Here is a 22786-nt window from a genome sequence, read left to right as displayed (position 1 = left end):
GTACAGGATAGAAAACCCAGAAATAAGCTCATGCACCTATGGTCAATTAATCTATGACAAACGAGGCAAGACTACACAATGTTGGAAAGACAATCTCTTCAACAAATGGTGCTGGGTAAACTGGACAGCCACATGTAAAAAAAAAATGAAATTAGATCATTCTTTAACTCCATACACAAAAATAAGCTCAAAATGAAGTAAAGACCTAAATGTGAGACTGGACACTATAAGACTTCTAGAAGAAAACATAGGCAGAATACTCTCTTACATAAATCACAGCAACACCTTTCTCAATCCATCTTCCAGAATAATGGAAATAAAAGCAAAAATAAACAAAGGAGATCTACTTAAATTCAAAAGCTTTTGCACAGCAAAGGAAACAATAAAGAAAACGAAAAGAAAACCCACAGATTGGGAGAAAATATTTGCAAATGATGTAACCAATAAGGGATTAGTCTCCAAAACTTACAAACAGCTTATGATGCTCAACAGCATCAAAACAAATGACCCACTAAAAAAAATGGGCAGAAGACCTGAATAGACATTTCTCCAAAGACAACATACAGATGGCCAACAGGCACCTGTTCAACAGGGCTAGTTATTAGAAAAATGCAAATCAAAGGTGCAATGAGATATCACCTCACACTAGTCAGAATGGCTATTGTCAAGAAATCCACAAACAATAAATGCTGGAGAGGGTGTGGAGAGAAGGGAATCCTCCTACACTGTTGGTGGGAATGTAAATTGGTATAGCCACTATGGAGAACAGTATGGAGGTACCACAAAAAACTAAAAATAGAGCTACCATATGACCTTGCAATCCCACTCCTGGGCATATATCTGGAGAAAAACATGATCCAAAAGGATACATGCACTGCAGTGTTCATTGCAACACTGTTTACAATAGCCAAGACTTGGAAGCAACCTAAATGTCCACCCACAGAGGAATGGATAAAGAAGATGTGGTACAATGGAATACTACTCAGCCATTAAAAGGAGTGACACCACACCAGATAAAAATAATTAGGGATTAGGAAAGAATGTGATTATTTATTTAAGACAAGGGACCTATCAACATATGCCAGTAAGGTTCACAGTTGTTAAGAGGTGGATGGAAATTGGGTCTGAGCTTCCTAGCAGCCATAGAAAGTTAATTACATAATTCACACTGTCCATAGGATTCTAAACACACAATTACTTAACTACCTCAGTTATGGAAAATAATTTTCCTTTGAATTATTATTAAATAATTCTTTTTGATATAATAAATGCCACCAATAATTTTCTACAGTAAATAAAAAACTAGTTTCATCAGTCCATTTTGTATTGCAATCCTCAATGTACCCCCACCAAATAATGCTAAACTTCAGTGGCTGAATTCTCGAAGGGACAAAAACGGTTCTGTCTAGATCTGAAGTTTTGGCAATTTAGCTTCACTGAAGCAAAAAAATTGCATATCCAGAAGAAATGAGGATACAACAAATAGTTTTCTAAATATATTTATTTCTTACCATGAAGTTTAGATGAGTGAAGGCAACAGAGACATCATCTTCTAACGGGCACCCCATAATATTTCTAATATTACCCCTGTGTCTTTAAGGGGGATATCTCTGACATCATTTTAGGAACCCCTGGCGTCTTTTAGGTCTCATGACGCAACAGGAAGCCATTTTACAATCTCAACGATATAGACCAGAGAGCTCCCTGAGGCACGTCCCCCAGTTTCTCAGAATTTAATCCAACATCAGGAATAATGAGCCTCCAAGATTCCCAAATTCCTACTGACCACGGAGCTGGAACTTCTGGCGATCATGGAGCCCAAACTGCTAGTGACCAAGGTATCCAAACTCCTGCTGCTGACGCTCACGGTGATGACGCCGTTGCCGCCATTGGCACCCAGTCTGCTGCCCAAGCCTCTATGGAAAACTTACCCCAAGAGAAAGGTAAGATGTTTTTTCCTCTAAGTATCTTTGAGAGAAACGAACTATTAGAAGTTGTTTGAACTGTAATGACCGTTTAATAAAAATAAACGGACTACCTTCTATCTCTTGTGCAAAAGACGTAAAATAGTGACCTCGTTGAGAAGGGATAAGCTAATTCCGTTAGAGTAGTTGGGACTCGGATTCTAGTTATTTAATGGGTTTGCGCGTCGGTGTATTTGTCACCAGGCGAGGTCACCTCTCTGAGGAACAAATCCGTCCAACCCAATGGATTTTGCAGTGCAACCGATGTGCCAGCCCTTGTACAGATATCACTGTGTACTGACAAAACTCCCGCGGCCTTTCCAAGGGTCGTTCCTGGGTCAAGGGTGTTTGTTCTGCAGCCTTGTTCCGTGAGGCCCTGGAGCGGCAGTGTCCCCGCGCCGATCAGAACCCTTCGTGCCGCCCCTCCCAGGCACGCGGCGAGCTGGCCGCCGCCTCGAGGCCACCCTCCAGTCCGCTGGGCTGGCGGTGGAGGAGGCGTGGTGAGGTGGGGAGGGGTGGCGTGCGAGGCTCCTACCTGTGGCTACAAAGTCAGCCGGTCGCCTGCATCCCGCCAACGCGGAACGCAACCTGGGAGCCAGCTAGCCCTCTGGAAACCGTCTGGGCAGAGAGGCGGTCCCGGCGCCAATCAGCGGAGGAGCGGGTGAGTCCGGTGGTCGAAGGGCCATGATGGGCACCAAAGGACTTCGCGCTGTGCTACCCTTCCAAGGTGGCCTGGGGTGACGCTAAGGCTTAGGGCCCCTTGGACCCGAGAGAGATTTTCTAGGGAAATGGGATCAAAGACTCGGAGCTGCGCTCTGCCCTTGGGAGCTTAGTGCCCTCCCTTGGATAAGGATGGAATGATCATTGCCTCCAGACTGCAGCCAACGGCAATGAACTTGAGAAAGTACCAGCTTAGGCTTGTGCTGAGTTGTGCTGCTGGGAGCGCGCGATCAGGCACTCTCCATCTAGCTATAATTCTAATTCCAATTGTAATTCTGGTGAAATGAGATGGAGCTGTTTGTGTGTGTGTGTGTGTGTGTGTGTGTGTGTGTGTGTGTGTGTGTGTGTGTGCACGCGCACACGCGTGCGTGAGAGAGAGAGAATGGTGGAGAGCAGTCCTGTTAATTTAATTCGGTATCAAAGAGTGCTTGCTGCAAAAAAGTGGATGCCTTTTCTTGAAGATGATACAACCAGTTCATTGTATAAAGTGAAAGTGTGTTAGTCACTCAGTCATGTCCCACTCTTTGCGACCAGATGGGCTGTAGCCCGCCAGATTCCTCTGTCCATGGAATTCTTCAGGCAAGACTACTGGAGTGAGGAAGCCATCCCCTTCTCCAGGAGATCTTCCCGACCCAGGGATCGAACCTGGGTCTTCTGCATTGCAGGTGGATTCTTTACTGTCTAAGCCAAATTTGCAGGTAGCAGATCTTAAAAAAAAAAAATCATTAAAACTCATTTCAATTAAGGGTGTTTGCCTTCTTTGAAATGATTCCAAGTTCTTACATTCTTTCTTTCATAAGAGAGGAGTTGCCAGAAAGGCACTGAAACGAACAAAATGCCCTAGTCTTAGCTCTGCTGGGAAATCTAAAAGTTACTACTGATCTGATAAAATCTTGCTTAGCAGCTAGTTCTTCTGTACTTCTGCTACTTCTGTTAATCTGTACTTCTGCTCCCTATCATAAATGTTTGTTGCTTTTATATTAGGCAGTGTATCCAGTTCCAAGATTTTTTGTTTAATTAACTTTCCCCCTTACATTTACATTTAGTTTTTGTATTTATGTGTGCATCTGTTTGTATAACTGTATGAAGCAGGAAAAAGAAAGAAATGACTATCACAAATCATCAGTCCCTTTCCCCCTTTTTCTTTCTGTCTCCCTCCCTTGCTGTCTCATCCTGGATGTCTCATTTCAGTTCTTGATTTCTCTTGTGCTCCTGTGCTCTTCTGGTAGTTTCTGAAGTCAACCTAAAGGACTGACTGGCGAATGATTTACCTATAAAAGGGTCTCAGACTCACTTGTATATGGTTTTTTTTTTTCTTTTTCTCTATGTTAACTGATAATGTTAAATATTCTTTGCCCCCCCTTTCTAATTTCTTTTTATTGAAGTATAGTTGATATGCAGTACTATATGTTACAAGTGTACAATATAGTGATTGACAGTTTTAAAGGCTATGTTCTGTTTATTATTATAAAATATTGTATACATTCCCTATGTTGTACAGTATATTCTTGTAGTTTATTTTATACCTAACAGTTTGTACCTCTTAATCTGCTACCTCTAAATTTCCCCTCTAAATTTCTCCACTGGTAACCACTAATTTGTTCTGTGTATCTGTGAGTCTGCTTCTTTTTTGTTATGTTCACTTGTGTGTGCTTTTTAAAAAAAGTTTCCATTGCTTTTAAGTGAGATTTGAATCAAAAACTCAGAACTCAATTAATGGTTTACAGAGTATTAGGAACTGTACATTATCCAGAGCTTTTTGTCTAACTTAAAAGTATAAGATTTTATAACTTGGTGTATAGCATAGTGTCCTTAGAACATAAGAAAACTTTGTCAGATTTCATATATGTACATGGCTTTATTTCCATTTTTGAGAAAATATTCCTCAGAAGTAGTGTGAACCCTGAAACCCAAAATGCAAGCCATTACAGATGTGTCTCAAATAGAAGTTAAAATAAGATGAAAAAAATGAAGATTAACTTGGAGATTATTCACTTTACAGAAGGTGTATTTTATGTGTGTGTATGAAGTGAAGTGAAAGTTGCTCAGTTGTGTCCGACTCTTTGTGACCCCATGGACTATTGGAATTCTCCAGGCCAGAATACTGGAGTGAGTAGCCATTCCCTTCTCCAGGGGATCTTCCCAACCCAGGGATCGAACCCAGGTCTCCTGCATTGCAGACAGATTCTTTACCAGCTGAACCACCAGGGAAGCCCATGGGTGTGTGCACGTGTGTGCGTGCATAAGTGTGTGCTCAGTCGTGTCTGACTGTTTGTGACCCCATGCCAGGCTCCTCTGTCCATGGCTTCTCTGTCCATGGGATTTTCTAGGCAAGAATTCTGGAGTGGCTTGCCATTTCTTCCTCCAGGGGATCTTCCTGACCCAGGAATTGAACCCACATCTCCTGTGGTTGCTGCATTGCCAGGTGGATACTTTACCACTTGAGCCACGAGGGAAGCCCGTATGTCATAGTGTGTGTGTGTGTGTGTGTGTTTGTGTGTGTGTGTGTGTGTGTGTGTGTGTGTAGCTTCCCAGGTGGTGCTAGTGGTTAAAGAACCCACCTGCCAATGCAGGAGACATAAGACACACAGGTTCGATCCCTGGGTGGGGAAGATCCCCTGGAGGAGGGCATAGAAACTCACTCCAGTATTCTGGCCTGGAGAATCTCATGGACAGAAGAGCCTGGCAGACTATTGGCCCATAGGGTCGCAAATCTTTGGACACGACTGAAGCAACTTAGTTCACATGCTCGCAAGGTGGCTTTTAGAAATAATCAAGATATATCAAATAAGGTGTTTCGAAGCTGTATACACATCATTCCAGTGAGGGTTATTAGCAAGATATTGTATAATTTAACCAGTACTACCAGAAGTGGTCGGTAGAGGGAGCAAGAGGAGTTTTTAGTAACTTTCTGTTGGTTTTATTTCTGGTTTGTGAACTCAAAAAAGAAGAGATGAGTAGAAGCCAGGATGAACCTCCTCACGAGCTTGAAAACCAGTTTATACTGCGTCTGCCTATGGTAAGAAACCCTTGTATCTCAGAACAAATATCGTTAGTGCCTAAGTATTAGCTCTGCTTGGATTCTTAAATATTTCTCTTTATTTAAGATAGGCTATAAAACCAAGAACATTTGTTTCCCAGGAGTTGTGTTCTATTGGCAGTTCTATCCCAGCATGTACTCTTTTAAGCAGTATTTCTTTCATCCTGCACATGCCACTTATCTTCCTGGTTGATTTCCTGGCAAACGGGTAGGATGATGATGGACTTAGTCACTTATCACCGATGCTAAGAGCTTTGCTCACTGGACAGCCAAGACAGGATTCTTCTAAAATAGAGTTCTTTTCTGTCACCTCAAAAGGGGAAGTCGAGTGTTCAGCACTGTCTCCTCAGATTCATCACCATGCGAGGCTGTCGAAGCTCACCTCAACATTGTGTTAGGGTTTCTTTCCCCAGTTGATACCTGTGTTCAAGTATTATTTAGTCTAAGAAAGGTATAGTAAGGATGGGCTTCAGAAAGGTATTTCCCCACTTAGGGTTAATTAATATACCCTATAATTAGTCAGACATGACTGAGCGACTGAACAACAACAACAAATATACCCAGTAAACTGCAGCTAAGCCTTCCCTTAGCAACTACAACTGAAGGGTAACAGTGAAAACCAGGAATGTATAGCTAGGAGAAGGTGTTATCTGTAGCTACTAAGAGACAATAGTGAGATTAGAGTCAACCTCTTCCTAACCTGACTTCACAGTGCACAGTATCACATGGCACTCTTCCTAACGTGTGAGAAGTTTAAGGTTTTATTTAAAGAAGGACTGTCTCTGACATACCTTTCTATTAGCTGCTAAGTTGACAGTTGATCCTTCTGATTTCTCAATTTACCTCCTTTTTAGGAGCATGCTTCCACTGTCAGAAAGATGGTGCATTCTGGAAGTTCCTCCATGAAGAATAAACTAAAAATTGACTTATTTTGTAAGTAGTTAATATCCATTCACCATACATTGAACAGTAAGTCATTAATGGATTGCTGTGTGTCAAGCATAGTATTAGATGCCCAAGATGTGGCAAAGAATACAATGTGGTCTCTGCCTTGATTAACTCAGAGACGCTTCAGTCACTCCCATCTCTTCTTTTTTAAGAGGAAAGAAAATAGAACTTGCATAAAACTTGACGTAATTATCATGGTGTGTATAAGAAAGAACTTGGAGGTCAACTGTGGGATTTACGTACTGGTGATTGTCTCCTGGATGCAAGTTTTTCTGACTGCCTAGGGGAATAACAAGTGAATTTACTATTTTTTGTTCACAAAAGTGACATATCTTTATCTCTATAGTATTTATTAGATTTTTAAATACAGAGAGGTATGTGAAGAATAAAATTTTAAATGGCCCATAATCCCAGCACTCAGGTAGTGTATGACTGATTGTTTCTCTCTCTCTCTCTGGCTGTTGTACAGAATTTTACCTTTGTGACTTTAACTAGAGATTATAACTTGAGACTTATTAGTACTATCCTAGAATCAACCCTTCCCTTTGAAAACACCCACATTCAGTGACATGATCGAGTGCTCCTAACAGTGTTCAAATGAATGGATTTGAACGAATGAAGTTGGCCTTTCAAGATGAGAATGAAAGATTTACTGCTTCATTCACTTTTACTTCACAACCATTACCAAGAAACTTAATCTACTTTTGATTGAGTGACATAAACTGGAAAAAAAAAGAGCTCCATATACTCCACTTTCTTTGCTCTGGGAAGTTGCTAATTGTGTACCCAATTCTAGCATTATGAGAAATAATGTTTCAATGAAAGACTCGTCTGTCTCACATAAGTCTTCATTATTCAAACCATCAGTTTTAAGAGTACATTGGGAAGATGTGAACCTTAATTTTTTCTACTTTTCTTCAGCTGACACACGTCGTGCAGTTGTTGAGGTAGACAATGTCTCACTAGCTGCTAAGCTGGTTGATTTGCCTTGTGTTATCGGAAGCCTAAAAACTCTGGATAGAAAAACTTTTTATAAAACGGCAGATGTTTCCCAGGTATGGACAAGCTTTCTTAATCTATTCACCCTCATATCCTTTTAGGATTTCCTTTCTCCCTCCTTTTCTTTCTTTCTTTCAATTCTCCTTTCACCTGTTTGTCATTTCTAATTTCCAACTCAATTACACAGTACAATGTCATGTGCTAGTTTGGTGTTCGATCCATCACTTTTCACTACTTAATTTTACAAATAGCTTTTAGAGCCTCCTGTTTGCCATTTACCATTATTTGAAAAGTATGAACATCTGAGATCTTCGTCTGAACTTCCTGCTAACTCTGGAGGTTTACACTGGTTCTTGTTCATCATCTCTACTGTTGATTTTTTGGTTTTCTTTCTAAAGCAAAATGCTAAGATATATCTTTTTTTTTTCAGCCATATTCCTTCTGCAGTGGTAAGCACTCGAGCAAAAAAGAAAACAAAACAAAAACCCCTCAGCGTCCATATGTAGTGCTGCTGAGATAGAGAGGGAATGAATATGAGTCTTTGTAATATTTGGTTTTCTGGAAATTCCAAGTAACATTCTCCTCCTGTGCCCCAGGATTTCTGGTGGTAAGAATGGTCATGATCCATTACTAACTGAAGATTTGTAGCCATGGTCAACTTCTTTGTCTTTGTTAAATGTAGATGCTTGTGTGCACTGCTGGTGCTGCTCTTCACTCTTCTTCTGAAGAACCAGTAACCTCTACTGATCTTAAAGCAATCAGGAAAACTGAAAAGCAGAGACAGAAAAAATATACCTGGAAGCATGGCAGTAAGTCAACAACAGTCCCTTGCTCATTCTGGCTATCTACATTTATCTGCTGAGTTATGATTACTTGTGAGCCAGGGATCTGTTGTCACACTTAGGTATTTGGTTCAGGAGGCATCTAGACACTCTTAAAAGAACAAGTCATGTCATGAGCCTGTAGCTTATAGCGTGCGCTTTCTCTGTCCAATTCAGATAGCTATGTGACTAGCATCAATCATATATACATTTCACCACGTTGAATTTATTTCAGTTACTCCACCACTTAAGAATGTCAGAAGGAGAAGGTTCCGCAAAACAACAAAAAAGGTTTGTGGCATGCAATTTCTGTGTCTTCTGGGTGGACTGGAAGAGAATTATGGGGGGGGAGTGAGACAGTCAGTCAGATATTCATTTGTTCACTCATTTATATGTCCAGTAAACATTTATTGAGTGTGAGCAACAGGCCAGGCACTGTGTGCTAACAAATGGAAATATGTAATGAACAAAAACAGACTGGACTCTTGATAAGGCTACTGTTTAGGAATCTAGATGTGTCATGAATTTGAAACTTCTGCTAATGCTTTCAAACGTTTCCAACTTTTCTTATTTTAAAGTGAACTCAGCCAGAACCTGAGAATTGGGAAATGTGGTTGTATTTCTAACCTTACCTCAGATTTGTAGAACCCTGGGAAAACTACAAGAGTACTATGCCTTGGCTTCTTTTTTAATTAAAATTTTTATTTTGAAATAATTGTAGATTCACATGCAATTGTAAGCAATAAAAAAGAGATACCATGTACTCTTGACCTAGTTTTTCCCATTGTAACTTTTTGCAGAACTATAGTACAATATCACAAACAAGAAAGTGAGATTATCATTATTCACTAATCTTTTTCAAGTTGCTCCAGTTTTACCTGTACTCCTCTGTATGTGTGTGCATGTGTTTGTTGTTGTTGTTTAGTCGCTAAGGCATATCTGACTCTTTGCAACCCCATGGACTGTAGCCTGCCAAGCTTCTCTGTCCAAGGGATTTCCCAGGCAAGAATACTGGAGTAGGTTGCCGTTTCCTTTTCCAGAGGATGTTCCCGACCCAGGGATCGAACCTGTGTCTCCTGCATTGACAGGCAGATACTTTACCACTGAGCCTCCAGGGAAGTCCTTGCATGTGTTTAGTTCTATGCAGTTATCCCATGTGTATGTTGGTATATCTACCTACACCGTCAAGATACCAAACAGTATTGTCACCACCAGGATCCCTCATCTTGCCCTTGAAAGCTACACCCACCTCCCTCCAACCCCCACCACCAGGCTCTAACCCCCACTAATCACTAATATGTTCTCTATCTCTATAATCTTGTCATTTTAAAAATGTCATATAAGTGGAATCATACAAAGTATAACATTTGAGACTAGCTTTTTTTTCCACTCAGATTAATTCCCTTAAGGTCCATGCAGACTGTTGCATATATGACTAGTTCCTTCCTTTTTATGGCTGAGTGGTAGGCTGTGTTATGAATGTACCATAGTTTGCTTAATTGTTCACTCATAGAACATCATCTGGGTTGTTTACAGTTTTTGACTGTTATAAATAAAGCTGCCAAGAGGTTTTTGTGTGAACATAAGTATTCATTTCTTTGGCATAAATACCCAGGAGTATAATTACTGGATATGTTGCATATTTAGTTTTATAAGAAACTATCCATAGCATTTTCCAGAGTGGCTGCACCATTTTACATTAGCACCAGCAATGTTCACACAATCCAATTCTCTCCATTTTCACCAGCATTAGGTGTTGTCGCTAGTTTTTAATTTTAGTCATTCTGATAGATGTGTAGTGATCTCACTGTGGTATTTGCTTTTCCCTCATGGCTAAAGATGTTGAGCATCTTCTCAGGTACTTGTTTTCCATCTGTATGTCCATTTCAATGAAGTGTCTGTTCATGCCTTTTGTCTGTTTTCTAAATGGATTGTTTTTATTGTTGAGTTTTGAGAAGTTCTTTTTTATATTCTAAATACTAGTTTTCTGTCAGACACGTGGTTTGCAAATATTTTATCCCAGTCTGTAACTTGTCTTTTCAACTTCCTCACAGGGTCTTTCAAAGAGCTAAGGATTTTTGTTTGATGAAGTCCAATTTATTGATTTTCTTTCTTTTAAGGATCTTGTTTTTCATGTCCATTATAAGAACTATTTGTCTAGCCCAGATCCTGAAGATTTCTCCTATTTTTAAAAAAAGTTTTACATTTAAGTTAGCAATCTATTTTTGTGTTAATTTTTGTACTTGAGGGTTAGTTCAAGATTCTTCTTTTTTTTTCTTTGCATGTCCAAAATCTCCAGAACCGTTTGTTGAAAAGGCTGCTCTTTGTCCATTGTATTGCTTCTGCACCTTTGTCAAAAATAAGTTGGGCAAAAAAAAAAAAATAAGTTGGGCATATTTGTGTGAGTTTTTTTCCTGGGTTCCCTATTCTGTTCGACTAATCTGTGTGTTGATCACCAATTCCACAATGTAGCTTTGTAATAAGTCTTGGAATCAGGAAGACTTATTTTATTTTTTATTCAAGATTATTATAGCCATTCTAGAGCCTGTACCTTTCCATATACATTTTAGAATAAGTTTGTCATGTATTACATGTATTACAGAAAACTTTGTTGGAATTTTGATAGGAATTGCATTAAACCTATAGATCAGTTTGGGAAGAATTGATAGTTTTACTATGATTAATCTATGAACACAGTTGCCTTGGCTTTATACTGTTAAGTCTAGAGCATCTATTTGTCTACTAAATAGAAAACTACATAAAGAATGGGTCTAGAACTCTTTAAACTTTAGTAAAATAGAACAATTTTAATATAACTTCATCATTTACTGTGTTCTCTTTCATAGCTTCCTGATTTCAAACAAATTGAAGAAATGGACCTTTCTGAGGTAGAGAAAGCATAATATAACCTTATTGTTTACCTATAGTGGATTTTATTTTGCAGCTTTTAATTTCAAACAAACCCCCAAAATTATCAAGTTTACTTTTGAGGCTTCCTTCTCACCTGTAACCCCCACTCCCATACACATAGACTGAATTTGATTCACTGGAAAATGAAGAATTCATTGTTTAATGTTTGACAACTCCTAGAGCAGAAGATGCAATTTGGTCAGTAATCTTGGTATCTTAATATGCTTCTTTTCTGTGATATTTATTTTAAAAAATTTTCTTGGAAGCCAGAGTTCACTTTTACCAGAAGTTTTTTGCAATTGCTTATTCCCCCTCAAAGTTCTAATTTCTATTTGTGGCATGATGAATTGGTTGCCATGGAGATAATTGTCTAAAGCTGGATTTAAGGGAGAATGTGTGGCTAAGGTCCTGTTTTTATAGGAAACTCTCTAATAAAGATGTGGGAAAGTAGAATCTGGGAATTTGGGTCTTTACACAAAATTACTTCTAAATAGCAAAAAATCGTAGTTCTTTGCTAGTAAGGGTCAATGCAAATAATTAATAACTGAGACTTAAGGGTGATACTTCTGAGAGAGTCTTTAATACAGAGTTGCAGATTGAAAAGATTAAATGTCTCAAGTAATTGATTGGGAAAAATTAAGCTTGCTGTACAAAAATATAGACCCTGATCAAAGTTTTCTTCATAAATAACATTGTTTAAAGTAGAAATTTGATTGGATGTATCTTAAAAGAAGCCTAAATTTTTGAATTCATTCGTGTGTAGGAAAAGGCCATTCCTGCAAAACACAGGGTGTTAAATGACATTACTGGTATTCCTTCTTTCCCTTCTCTGGTTCAGCACATTGAATCTCCTGATGTGGAAAAGGAAGTGAAAAGACTGCTGTGTTCAGATGCCGAAGCTGTCAGTGCCCGTATCCTTTTATACTAAATATTTCCTGTGCAGTTTGTTCCACCCCAAATGCACTTGGTGACAAGCCCTCATTTCTGGTATTTGTGTGCTGACGTTAATGTATAGAACTTAGAATTTGGGGTAATGTTACTTTCTAGCTAGGAACAGTACATTCATATAATAGAAATCATTTACTTGTGTAATTCAGTATAAAACACTTATCCATACTAGGAATCCAGCTACAAATGGCCTGAAGTTGGACTAAATTAAATAGCACTTTCAGACAGAGAGCCTTTTCCCTTTCAATATTGCCTTCTTTCTTTCTGCCTTTTCCTTGACTTCCTCCCCTTTTAGGGTGGGAGGTCATTGCTGACGGTGATACCAAGGAAATAGAATGTCAAGGCTCCATTCCTAGCTATGCGATAGCCTCAGGAATGAGTGGCTACAAGCAGGGTCCTACCTTACCAGGTACGATAATAAAAGCAAAGCAGAAGATTCAGAGAGAATAAGTATTGACTGTGTGTTGGCCCATTCTCCACAGACTCACAGGCCAATCACAAAAAAATGGATGCCTTTACCCTTCTTGCCTCTTATTAGTCCCTCAAGTTAAGGGGTTCTAATATTGGGGTTCTAATATCCCATCCATCACTGCTATTCTAAAATTCCTATGGGCCCTTGGGTTGTCTAAATATTTTGATCATTGAATACATGAATGAATCTTACACTGTTTTGTATTTTCTGTCCTTGTTTTATAAAGGGAATCATCTTCCTGTGAGAAAAATTATTTATGAAATTCATTGGTTGCCCAGTAAACTTGAGGGGGAGGATAATTGCAGCTGGAGTGGGAGTCATTTGAAAGGCTTCAAATGTTTTCACCTTCCTCTTTTTTAAAACCCTTAGAATATTATGTGCTTCAGGAGATGCGCAATGATTCTAGCAATAACACTGAGGATGATGAGGAGGAGGAGGACTATAATGAAGAAGAGGAGGAAGATTATTATGACGAGGATATGGAAAGGGAGCTACAGGCCAGGTTCATTGAATATGGCCAGTATGAGGCAAAGGAGGGAACCAGCTCAATGGGTAAGTTAGAGGGAAAAACAAAAGGGTGGGACAGAGTGGGTGCCGGTATTAAAGACTGACTTTGAACTTGCATTAGATGCAAAGTTAAGTTTGAGAAATTATTGCTCAAATATGTACTGGAATTTTAGTTGATTTGGACTTTGGTCCACTAGTTTAGGCCTTGTGTAGATACCTGAGGTTTTTGTCTATCTGTGTTAGTCATGGAAATTCAGAAGCATACTCAATACACGGAGAAAAAGCTCAATGAGATTCAGCGCAGGGCACAAAGACAGGAGGAGCTCATCAGGAAGGTGGAAAACCTGACACTCAAGGTAAATTCTTGTTGGCTGGTATAAAGATATCTTGATATCTTACTTTCAAAATCCCATCTCTGTGTTTTCCACTCATCTCATCTCTGTGCAGCATTCTAGTTCATTCATGAACCTGAGCAACCTCTTTAGAAATCCCTAATAAAAGATAGCCGTATTTTGTTTTACCTGAGTGATTTTGTTCATCTTATATAAGCATTTGGGGGAAGGGACCAGCAGACTTGAAATAATAATTGCCAATATTGAACATTTAACAATGTGAAAGGCATACACAGAGCTAAGCATTTTACATGTGTTACTACATTTCATCTTGACATCCCTGTAATACAGGTACTATCACTATTCCCATTTTATAGATAAGAAATTGAAATTCAAAGAAGTTCAGTAATTTGCCAGGGACCACAGTAAGTGGTACAGCATAGACTGAATCCTATTGCTCTGTACCAAAATGTATTCATTGCAACAAAAGAGAATTAAAGTTAATTTTTTAATTTCATGATGCCTGCTTGAATAAGAATTAACATCGTGCTTGAGTTTTACTAATACAAATTAATGCATATTTTAATGCATATTTTATTAATACACATTTCAGCAAAAGGAAAAATGTATGTCTAGGCCATGTTTCTTTCCCTTTTATAGTGAAGGAAATTCTGAAGCATTCGGGGAATTTCTTGCCAGATTTCTTTTTCTGTAGAGCTTTTGTCATTGAAGGGGAGAAACTTGATACAGAACTGTACTTATTCAGAGTGTTGTCCTTCAGAATAACCAAGTGAGATAATAGATGTGGACATACTTTGAAAGATACAGATATTGTGATTACTATTGCATGCAGTATTAGTTAAGAATGATAATAGTCTGTCCGAGTGCAGGGGAATGAAAGAGTCAGCAACAAATTCCAAGCCAGCTTTTTTTTTTTTTTTTGGTTTTTTTACTCCTGATTTTATTTTTTATTTTATTTTATTTTTTCATTTATTTTTATTAGTTGGAGGCTAATTACTTTACAATATTGTAGTGGTTTTTGTCATAGGCCAGCTTTTTAAATGGTTCACTACAGTCAAAGGATTTGTGCTAAGCTAGAGAAAGGTAACATGGAGGCATTCCAACTGTTTGTTTTAGGGCAAGAAAAAAATGTTGTGTAGGGTCAAAAAACCAAATCACATGGCCCTATAGTTGGAGAGCATAGTTTTTATACTCTAAATCCTTTTTAAAAATTTTTTATTGAAGTATAGTCGATTTATAGTGTTGTGCCAGTCTCTGTTTCACAAAGTGTTTCAGTTACACACATATAGACAGTCTTTTTCTAAATCCTTTTTAAATGTCTTTTGTTACAACAGACAGTTTTTTTTTTAATTTATCAAATTATTTGCCAAACTCTTTGTCTCTCTTGATTCTCTTTTCCTTTGAGACTCAGCATTCATCATTTATATGATTTGCTTTCCAGAATCATTTACAGTCTGTGCTGGAGCAGCTTAAGTTACAGGAAGAAGAAAAAACTGAGCAGGTGAGAATGTGTTTTCACATCAACCAGAAAATTATTTGTTTGATACAATAAATTATTTGTTTGATACAAAGAATCCCCCAATCTCATTTCTGGCTGTTCTTTTCATAGAAATAGTAGTGGCCCAAATCTTCTAAATGAAGGTAGCATATTGAAACAAAGCCTTTGTGAAAATTCATTCATTCAGCAGGTATTAAATGCCTATTAAGTGAAAAGCACTGGATATACACACAGTGTTGAATAAGACAGATACAATACTTGTCCTAATGGAGTGAACAGTCTAGCCGGGAAGATCAACAGTAAACAAATTATAATACAAATATGAAGGTGCAAATAATAAAGAAGAGCTGTGAAGGAGACTCAGGGGTGTGCTTTGAATAAAGATAGTCCTGAATTAAATTGGGAGGGGGGATCATAATCAGCCTTTCTGGGGAAGTGATATTTAAGCTGAGACCTGAAGGGTAAGTCCAAGCAAAAAGGATACGAAGAGCTTCTTGGGTGGAGCATATGCCAGGTCCCACATTGGAAAAGAGCTTGGTCTCTTTGAGGACCTCTGAAGAATTTAAAGCAAGGAAGAGACTTTATTTAAAGCAAGGAAGTGACTCAACGTGAGGTTGGTGAAGTATGCAGAGGCCATATTGTATGGTCCCTTGCAGGCCATGATAAGGAGGATGGGTTTAGTCTTAAAAATGCAATGGAAAACCTTAGAGAGTTTAAAGCAAGAAAGTCACATTTAATTTAGAAGTTTTAAAGATCCCTTTGATTATTGATATCTGGAGAATGGATTGTGGGAGGACAGGACTAGAAGCTGAGAGGGCAGTTAGGAGACTGTGTTGTAGTCTAATAAAAGATGACAGTAACTTGAAATAAAGAGGTGGAAATGGAGATAGAATAATTATTTTTTCTTTTTTTACTGAAGTATAGTTAACTTACAATGTTGTATCAGTTTCAAGTGTACAGCAAAGTGATTCAGTTATATTTGTGTGTATGTGTGTGTATATATATCCATCCGTCCATCACGTGCTCAGTCATGTCTGACTCTTTGTGACCCCGTGGACTGTAGCCCGCCAGGTTCCTCTGTCCATGGATTTCCCAGGCAAGAATACTGGAGTGGCTTGCCATTTCCTGCTTCATGGGATCTTCTCGACCCAGGGATTGAACCCGAGTCTCCTGAGTCTCCCACATTGCAGGTAGACTCTACCGCTGGAGCCATCTCTTTTCAGACTCTTTTCCATTATAGGTTATTATAAGATACTGAGTATAGTTCCCTGTGCTATACAGTTGGTCCTTGTTGTTTATCTATTTTATATATAGTAATATATATAATTTTTATTCTTTACCACTGAACCACCAGGGAATTATATATATTATATAATAATTTATAATAATAATATAATATAATAATATATTACATATATAATATATATAATATAATAATATATTACTATATTATTATAATAATATATTACTATATTATATAATATATAATATAATAATAATATAATATAATAATATATTACATATATAATATATATAATAATATAATAATAATAATATTACATAATATATATAATTCCCTGGTGGTTCAGTGGTCAAGAATCCACCTACCAAGCAGGAGATGTGAGTTTGATTCTTGCCTGGGAAATCCCATGGACATTGCAAAAGTCAGACACGACTTAGCTACTAAACAGCAACAAACACGTATATGTTAATCCCAAACTCCTAATTAATCCCTGCCCCACTCTTTCTCCTTTGGTAACCATAAATTTGCTTTCTATGTCTGTGGGTCTATTTTGTTTTGTATATAAATTCATTTGTACCATTTTTTAGATTCCACATATAAGTGATACGATATTTGTCTTTCTCTGGCTTACTAATACTTCACTTAATATGATAATCTCTAGATCCATCCATGTTGCTGAAAATGGCATTATTTCATTCAGAAAGAATATATATATTTGTAAAATGCAATAAAATGTTTTATAACTTTTATTGGGATATAAATTCTTGTGCCATATAATTCACCCATTTAAATTGTACAATTCAGTGACTTTTAGTATGTTCACAGAATTGTGCATTCATCACCACAATCAATTTTACATTTTCATCACCCCCAAAAGAAACTTGTACCTATTAGCAGTCACTTCCCATGTCTTCTGACCCTCCCACACACTCCATACCCATCCCCACCCCCCAGCTCTAGGTAAGCACTAATCTTCTTTCTACTAGCCTACTTTGCCTATTCTGATTATTTCATATAAAAGGAAATATAAAATACATGGTCTTTGTGTCTGGCTTCTTTCACTTGGCATAATGTTTTTCAATGTTAACCATGTTGTGGAATGTATCAGTACTAGATTCTGTATTATGGCTGAATAATATTCCATTGTACAGATATACAACATTTTGTTTATCCATCAGTTGACACTTGGGTTTTTTCCACCTTTTGGTTATCATGAATAATGCTGCTATGAACATTTATATATGAGAGAATATATTTTAAAGTTAGAATTGATGGGACTCAGGTCAGTTTCTGAGCACTGAAGGAGAAGGGAGCGTTAAGGGCATAGGCTTGATTTCTAACTTGAAAGACCATTATTTAAAGTCCCAAAAGAGTGAGCAGAGTGAAGAGAGAAGAGGGCAGTGTGGGATTAGTGAAGGTCAAGCAGCTGTACAGAAATGTATGCTGGTTCTAGCACTATACTGTTAAGAGTAGGATAATGGTTTTAAAGAGACTGGTGGTCTTATTATGAGGATGGACTTAGCATGGGGCTCTTTTTAGTTATTTGTTTTTGGCTGCCCCATGCAGTTTGGGGAATCTTAGTTCCCTGACCAGGCATTGAACCTCAGCAGTGAAAGTGCAGAGTCCTAACCACTGGACCACCAGGGAATTCCCTATCATGGGGCTCTTAAGGTAGTGATGCCATTCCCCCATGTCCATCCCCATACCAACAAGGTCAGGGAAACTCTCATGTTCTGTATATGCCCTTCCCCTCGGCACATCACTCACCCAAGTACTGCTTATATATAACCATGTGAATGGTTAATCCCACGATTGCTTTAACACCCATTAAACATCTTTATTTTCCTCCATATAAGTAGTTAATATTGGGGAAGTGCTATTTTCAACACAGAACTATTGCTGTATTCTTTATTCACTTAGAGTCTTTTGTGTGCTGTGTGCTGAGTTGCTCAGTCATGTCTGACTCTTTGCGACCCCATGGACTGTAGCCCACCAGGCTCCTCTGTCCATAGGGATTCCCCAGGCCAGAACACTGGAGTGGGTAGCCTTTCCCTTCTCCAGGGGATCTTCCCAACCCAGGGATCAAACCCAGGTCTCCCACATGGCAGGCAGATTCTTTACAAGCTGAGCCACCAGGGAAGCCCTTTGTGTTAGCTCATTTATTCAACACAGATTTATTGGGTGCCTACTTAAAGTTAGGTTCTGCAGGGAACTACAAAATGCTTATGACACAATCTCTGTCTCCAGTTGGGGAGAAGTCTGTAAGAGGTATAGGAATTTAAAGGAATGAGAGCTCACTTATGTCCATGGAGATTAGAGAAAACTTCATAGAGAGATGGTGTTTAGGGCCTTAAGAGGTGGGTAGGGTTTTAATAAGCTTCCCAGGTGGCCCAGTGGTAAAGAAATCAGCCTGCCAATGCAAGAGACTGGGGTTCGATCCCTGGGTCGGGAAGATTCCCTGGAGCACAAAATGGCAACCCACTCCAGTATTCTTGCCAGGAACATCCCATGGACAGAGGAGCCTTTGTGTCCATGTGGTCACAAAGAGTCAGACACGACTGAGCAACTAAGCACACAAACACAGGGTTTAATAAAGAAATAGAGAAAAAAGGCATTCTGTATAGAAAGTAGCATGCACAATGGTTCAGAGGTGGTGATGCCAGGCTTAAGAGTTTAGATTTTTGGTGTAGTTCATAATAAACCTTAAAAGCTTTTTCACCTGGAGAGTAACTCAGGAAAATTTTTGTGCCAGAAGTATGTAGGAGAAATTGAGGTAGGGAAAGATTAGAGGAAGATGCAAGTGATAGAAGGAATCTGAACTTAAAAGTTGGTTGGCACTGTTCTTTTTAACATTTTAAGACTAAGTAAGATAACCTTATAAATGCCAAATGACAGTCTTGCCATTTAGTTTATATAAGTAAATTCTAGATAAAGTAATGGGACTTAAGATTTCAGATGAATTTTTCATGTTTTTTCTCCCTCTCTCTACAGCTCAATTATCTACAGGAAAAACTGAACTATTTCCTGAAGAAGTGAGGAGAGTCTTCAACCTGGCACCCAGGCCTTCAATTCACCATCCAGACTGAAGTCTAGATAAACTGTGCCTGTTTCTTTTCCTTTCATTGCCTTATGCCAAATTATTTGTATTTGCTTCTCTGAACCTTTTTTTTTTTTTGCTAGTTCTGTAGGACCTGAAGACCCAGCTCAACTATGAGACTTGGCTTCTTTTTATAAAGTTTTAAGAATTACTTAAATGCTTCTCTACTATGGTGCCATCAGATAATTTGGCCATGCTTGCCAAAGGGAGACAGTCTTTTATAACTTCAAGGCTATATAGCCAGTCTGCATAGATTTTAGCTTTTCTGCTTGTTTCAAATATTTACTGAAACAGAACAAAGTCAAACCATTTCTGCCAAGTGCTAGAACCCGCCACAGTGAATTTAAGTGCCTACCTGGCAGCAGTTGATACTAAGTTGTGAGGTGTCTTTGTTCAGGCATTAGCAGCTGCTTTCCTGCTCAGGGGACATTTCTTGCTGCCACCATCTTCTTTCCATTGTTAATATTTTTAGAATTGTGCCTGGTTGTTATTTGGCAGCTATGGGAATAGTTAGAGCAGAGGTGAAATTCTGAGCTGTTATCCTTATGCTGAGTCTCATCATCCTAACCCCCAGCAGAAAAGGTTAGGAAAAAACAGATACCTGTGACTGTTCCCTGATAGCCTACTGGTTAGGATTCCAGGCTTTTCACTGGCGTGGCCAGGGTTCAGTCCCTCGTCTGGGAACTCCTGCAAGATGCATGGCCCAAACCAAAAACAAATGCCTGTGAAAACATCCTTAAAAACCCTGGGCCAGTTCATTTTTTTCTAGCTGTGTTAAGATTTTCTAGTCTGTGTTTTTAAGCAATAAAATCCTTTAAGTGGATTACTGTTACTTTATTAAAACAGTTCCCATGAGAAGTACATTCAAATCCAAAAGGAAACTGGCGAGACAAGCAATACATTCTGCAGTTAGGAAATGACAAAAGATGCTGTCAGCACTGGGGCATCCTTCTAAAGAGCTCTTAGGATGATTCCTAATGAACTAAGCAAATCATCTCATATTCACAATACATCATTGAGCTTTTGAGTGAAGGTACAGAGAAGTGATAAAAATGGCAGCTCCAATATTTGCACTGAATTATGTTGTAGTTGAAGGAACACAAGGTTAGAACCCTGGCTCTGCTACCTAACTTGGGCAAGTCCCTACATCTCTTAGAACTTCTGTGTCCTTACGTGGAAATTAAGGGTGATAATGCTTATCACCAAGAGGCAGCTGAAGGTTTTCTGGAAGTAGCCCAGCTTGACCCAGGTCTGGTCTCAATTGATGAAGTTGGTGCCACTCTAGGAAATGAGCCCCCAAGCTTTCTCTGCCACTTTTAGTGCTCCCATTCCAAGTTGAAAGTAGTAAGCCAAGGGCAGAGAAGGGGAAGTCAATATGTATGGGCTGGGCCTGTGCAGAAGGATGAAGATACAAGGAATGCTTGGGGGGAAATGCAGGGAAAAAGTGGGACTGACTAAAGGGAAGGAGAAAATGAAGCCAAGCTTAGGAGAGAAGTTAGAGGACAGTTTGAAAACCAAGATGATTTTTTTTCAGAAACCCAGAATTTAAAAGATGAGAAGAAAGAATAGGGAAAAGGAATTGTCATAGGCAGACGGGGGAAGAGGCAGGATTTGGAAAGAAGGTAGGCCTTTCCAGGTGAAAGATGGCAGAGGACTAGGGCAGAAATAAACAGTACCCTGGGGACATGGCTGGAGAGACTGTGGCCAGAGAGCACGGCACATATGCCACATGTGGGGCTGTCGTGTGGAAGAAGTAGAAGAGCCCTAGTCTGGCCTCTGTTTGATACTGCACCCCGAGAGCAGCCAGAGCTCTGGTGAGAGGCCATGGGGAAGAAAAGACAACAGGAAGGAGCAAATTCATGCATCTGTGGTGCCCTTCTGTTCCCTCCAACACCACATCTCCTAACCCTGGGTAACTGCTTCACCGCTGTCCTCCAATCCCCACCAAGGTGGCAGCAACAAACTGCCTTGACTCCCTTCTCACCCCCAACACACACACATGATACATCATGAAATTTTCCTTCTTTATAGCCCAGTGATTCTGACTTGGGCGTGTTACAGAACTGCGCTGTCCAATAGGGTATCCACTAGCCACATGCAGCTTTTGAGCACTTGACCTATGGCTAGGTAAAATTGAGGTGTGTCTTTCCACGTAGGCAAGCCTCAACTGCAGGAAGCCCCAGGCCTTGGCAGAATGCTCCATGAGCCTCCTGGAACCTGGAAAGATAGTCAGTCTCATGGGGATTCGAGACACTCAGCTTCCTGTTTGGAGGGAGGCTGTCATGGGGCAGTTTCTCATCTGCCTCCCTCAATCTGGTGAGGCATGGGATTTATCTGCCTGCCTCCCTTCTCCCCTGTCCTTGCCCCAGAGGGTTCTGCCGCAAGCCATAAAGCTGCTTAGGGGGAGGTGTGGAGTTGCTATTCAGGAACACAGTGTGCCGCCATTCCTGTTGCATGTCATCTGGCCCCTTTTGTTTCAGTGATATCCTGTGCAACAGGGACAAAGGGAACAGATCCCATTGCTGGCCTTGCTTTTACTGTCTCTTCAGTAATAAAGTGCCTGGCTCTATGTGGGTTTCTAGTTTTTTACCAGCTGAATTTGTACCCTGCTTGACAATTTCTGAAAGTGTAAGTGAAAGTCGCTCAGTTGTGTCCGACTCTTTGCGACCCCATGGAGTGTAGCCCACCAGGCTCCTCTGTCCATAGGGATTCAGGCAAGAATACTGGGGTGGGTTGTCATGCCCTCCTTCAGGGGATCTTCCCAACCCACAGATCATACCCAGGTCTCCCACATTGCAGGCAGATTCTTTACCTTCTGAGCCACCAGAGAAGCCCAGGAATACTGGAGGGGGTAGCCGTTCCCTTCTCCAGGGGATCTTCCTGATCCAGGAATCAAACTGGGGTCTCCTATATTACAGGCGGATTCTTTGCCAGCTGAGCTACGAGGGAAGCCCCTGACAATTTCTGACTTATTAAAAAAATAAAATGTCAGTAATGGTTTTATACTGATTACATGATGAAATGAAAATATTTTGGATATATTGGGCTATTATTAAAATTAATTTCATTTGGGTTTGTTGGGCCATTTTTATTATGGCCGCTAGAAAATTTTAAGCTGCATATGTGACTCACATCATTTTTCATGTCAACTTCATTGACAATGAAGTCATAGATTGGTGAGAAAGAAGATTGGTGGTGGGGAAGAGGGACTGACACGGTTTTATTTTGCCAGAAAAGGGTATTAAAAAAGAACTTACCACCAATTC

The 22786-nt window shown here is 39.4% G+C and overlaps 1 protein-coding gene across 12 annotated transcripts in view; it reads left to right on the top strand.

The window, feature by feature from the left end:
* TAF7L (TATA-box binding protein associated factor 7 like) overlaps nt 1-20343 on the top strand; it is a 32221-nt gene extending 11878 nt beyond the window's left edge. For 2 of the 12 annotated variants that reach the window (XM_043896384.1, XM_043896385.1), the window contains 13 exons: nt 1646-1943; nt 5633-5703; nt 6579-6657; nt 7594-7727; nt 8354-8480; nt 8728-8783; nt 11339-11380; nt 12241-12313; nt 12646-12759; nt 13192-13374; nt 13573-13685; nt 15124-15183; nt 19415-20343. In XM_043896384.1, coding sequence (XP_043752319.1) covers nt 1754-1943; nt 5633-5703; nt 6579-6657; nt 7594-7727; nt 8354-8480; nt 8728-8783; nt 11339-11380; nt 12241-12313; nt 12646-12759; nt 13192-13374; nt 13573-13685; nt 15124-15183; nt 19415-19459 — 1287 coding nt within the window. In that variant the 5' untranslated portion in view covers nt 1646-1753 and the 3' untranslated portion in view covers nt 19460-20343. Of the gene's footprint in view, nt 1-1600; nt 1944-2323; nt 2626-3328; nt 3350-5632; nt 5704-6578; nt 6658-7593; nt 7728-8353; nt 8481-8727; nt 8784-11338; nt 11381-12240; nt 12314-12645; nt 12760-13191; nt 13375-13572; nt 13686-15123; nt 15184-19414 lie in introns of those variants that run through there. The other 10 variants (XM_043896392.1, XM_043896391.1, XM_043896387.1 and 7 more) reach the window with 10 other exon arrangements.
* The last annotated feature ends 2443 nt before the right edge of the window (nt 20344-22786 follow it).

The sequence above is a fragment of the Cervus elaphus genome, chromosome X, assembly GCF_910594005.1.
Source record: "Cervus elaphus chromosome X, mCerEla1.1, whole genome shotgun sequence".
Classification (NCBI taxonomy): domain Eukaryota; kingdom Metazoa; phylum Chordata; class Mammalia; order Artiodactyla; family Cervidae; genus Cervus; species Cervus elaphus.
This window is presented reverse-complemented; position numbering and strand designations above follow the sequence as displayed.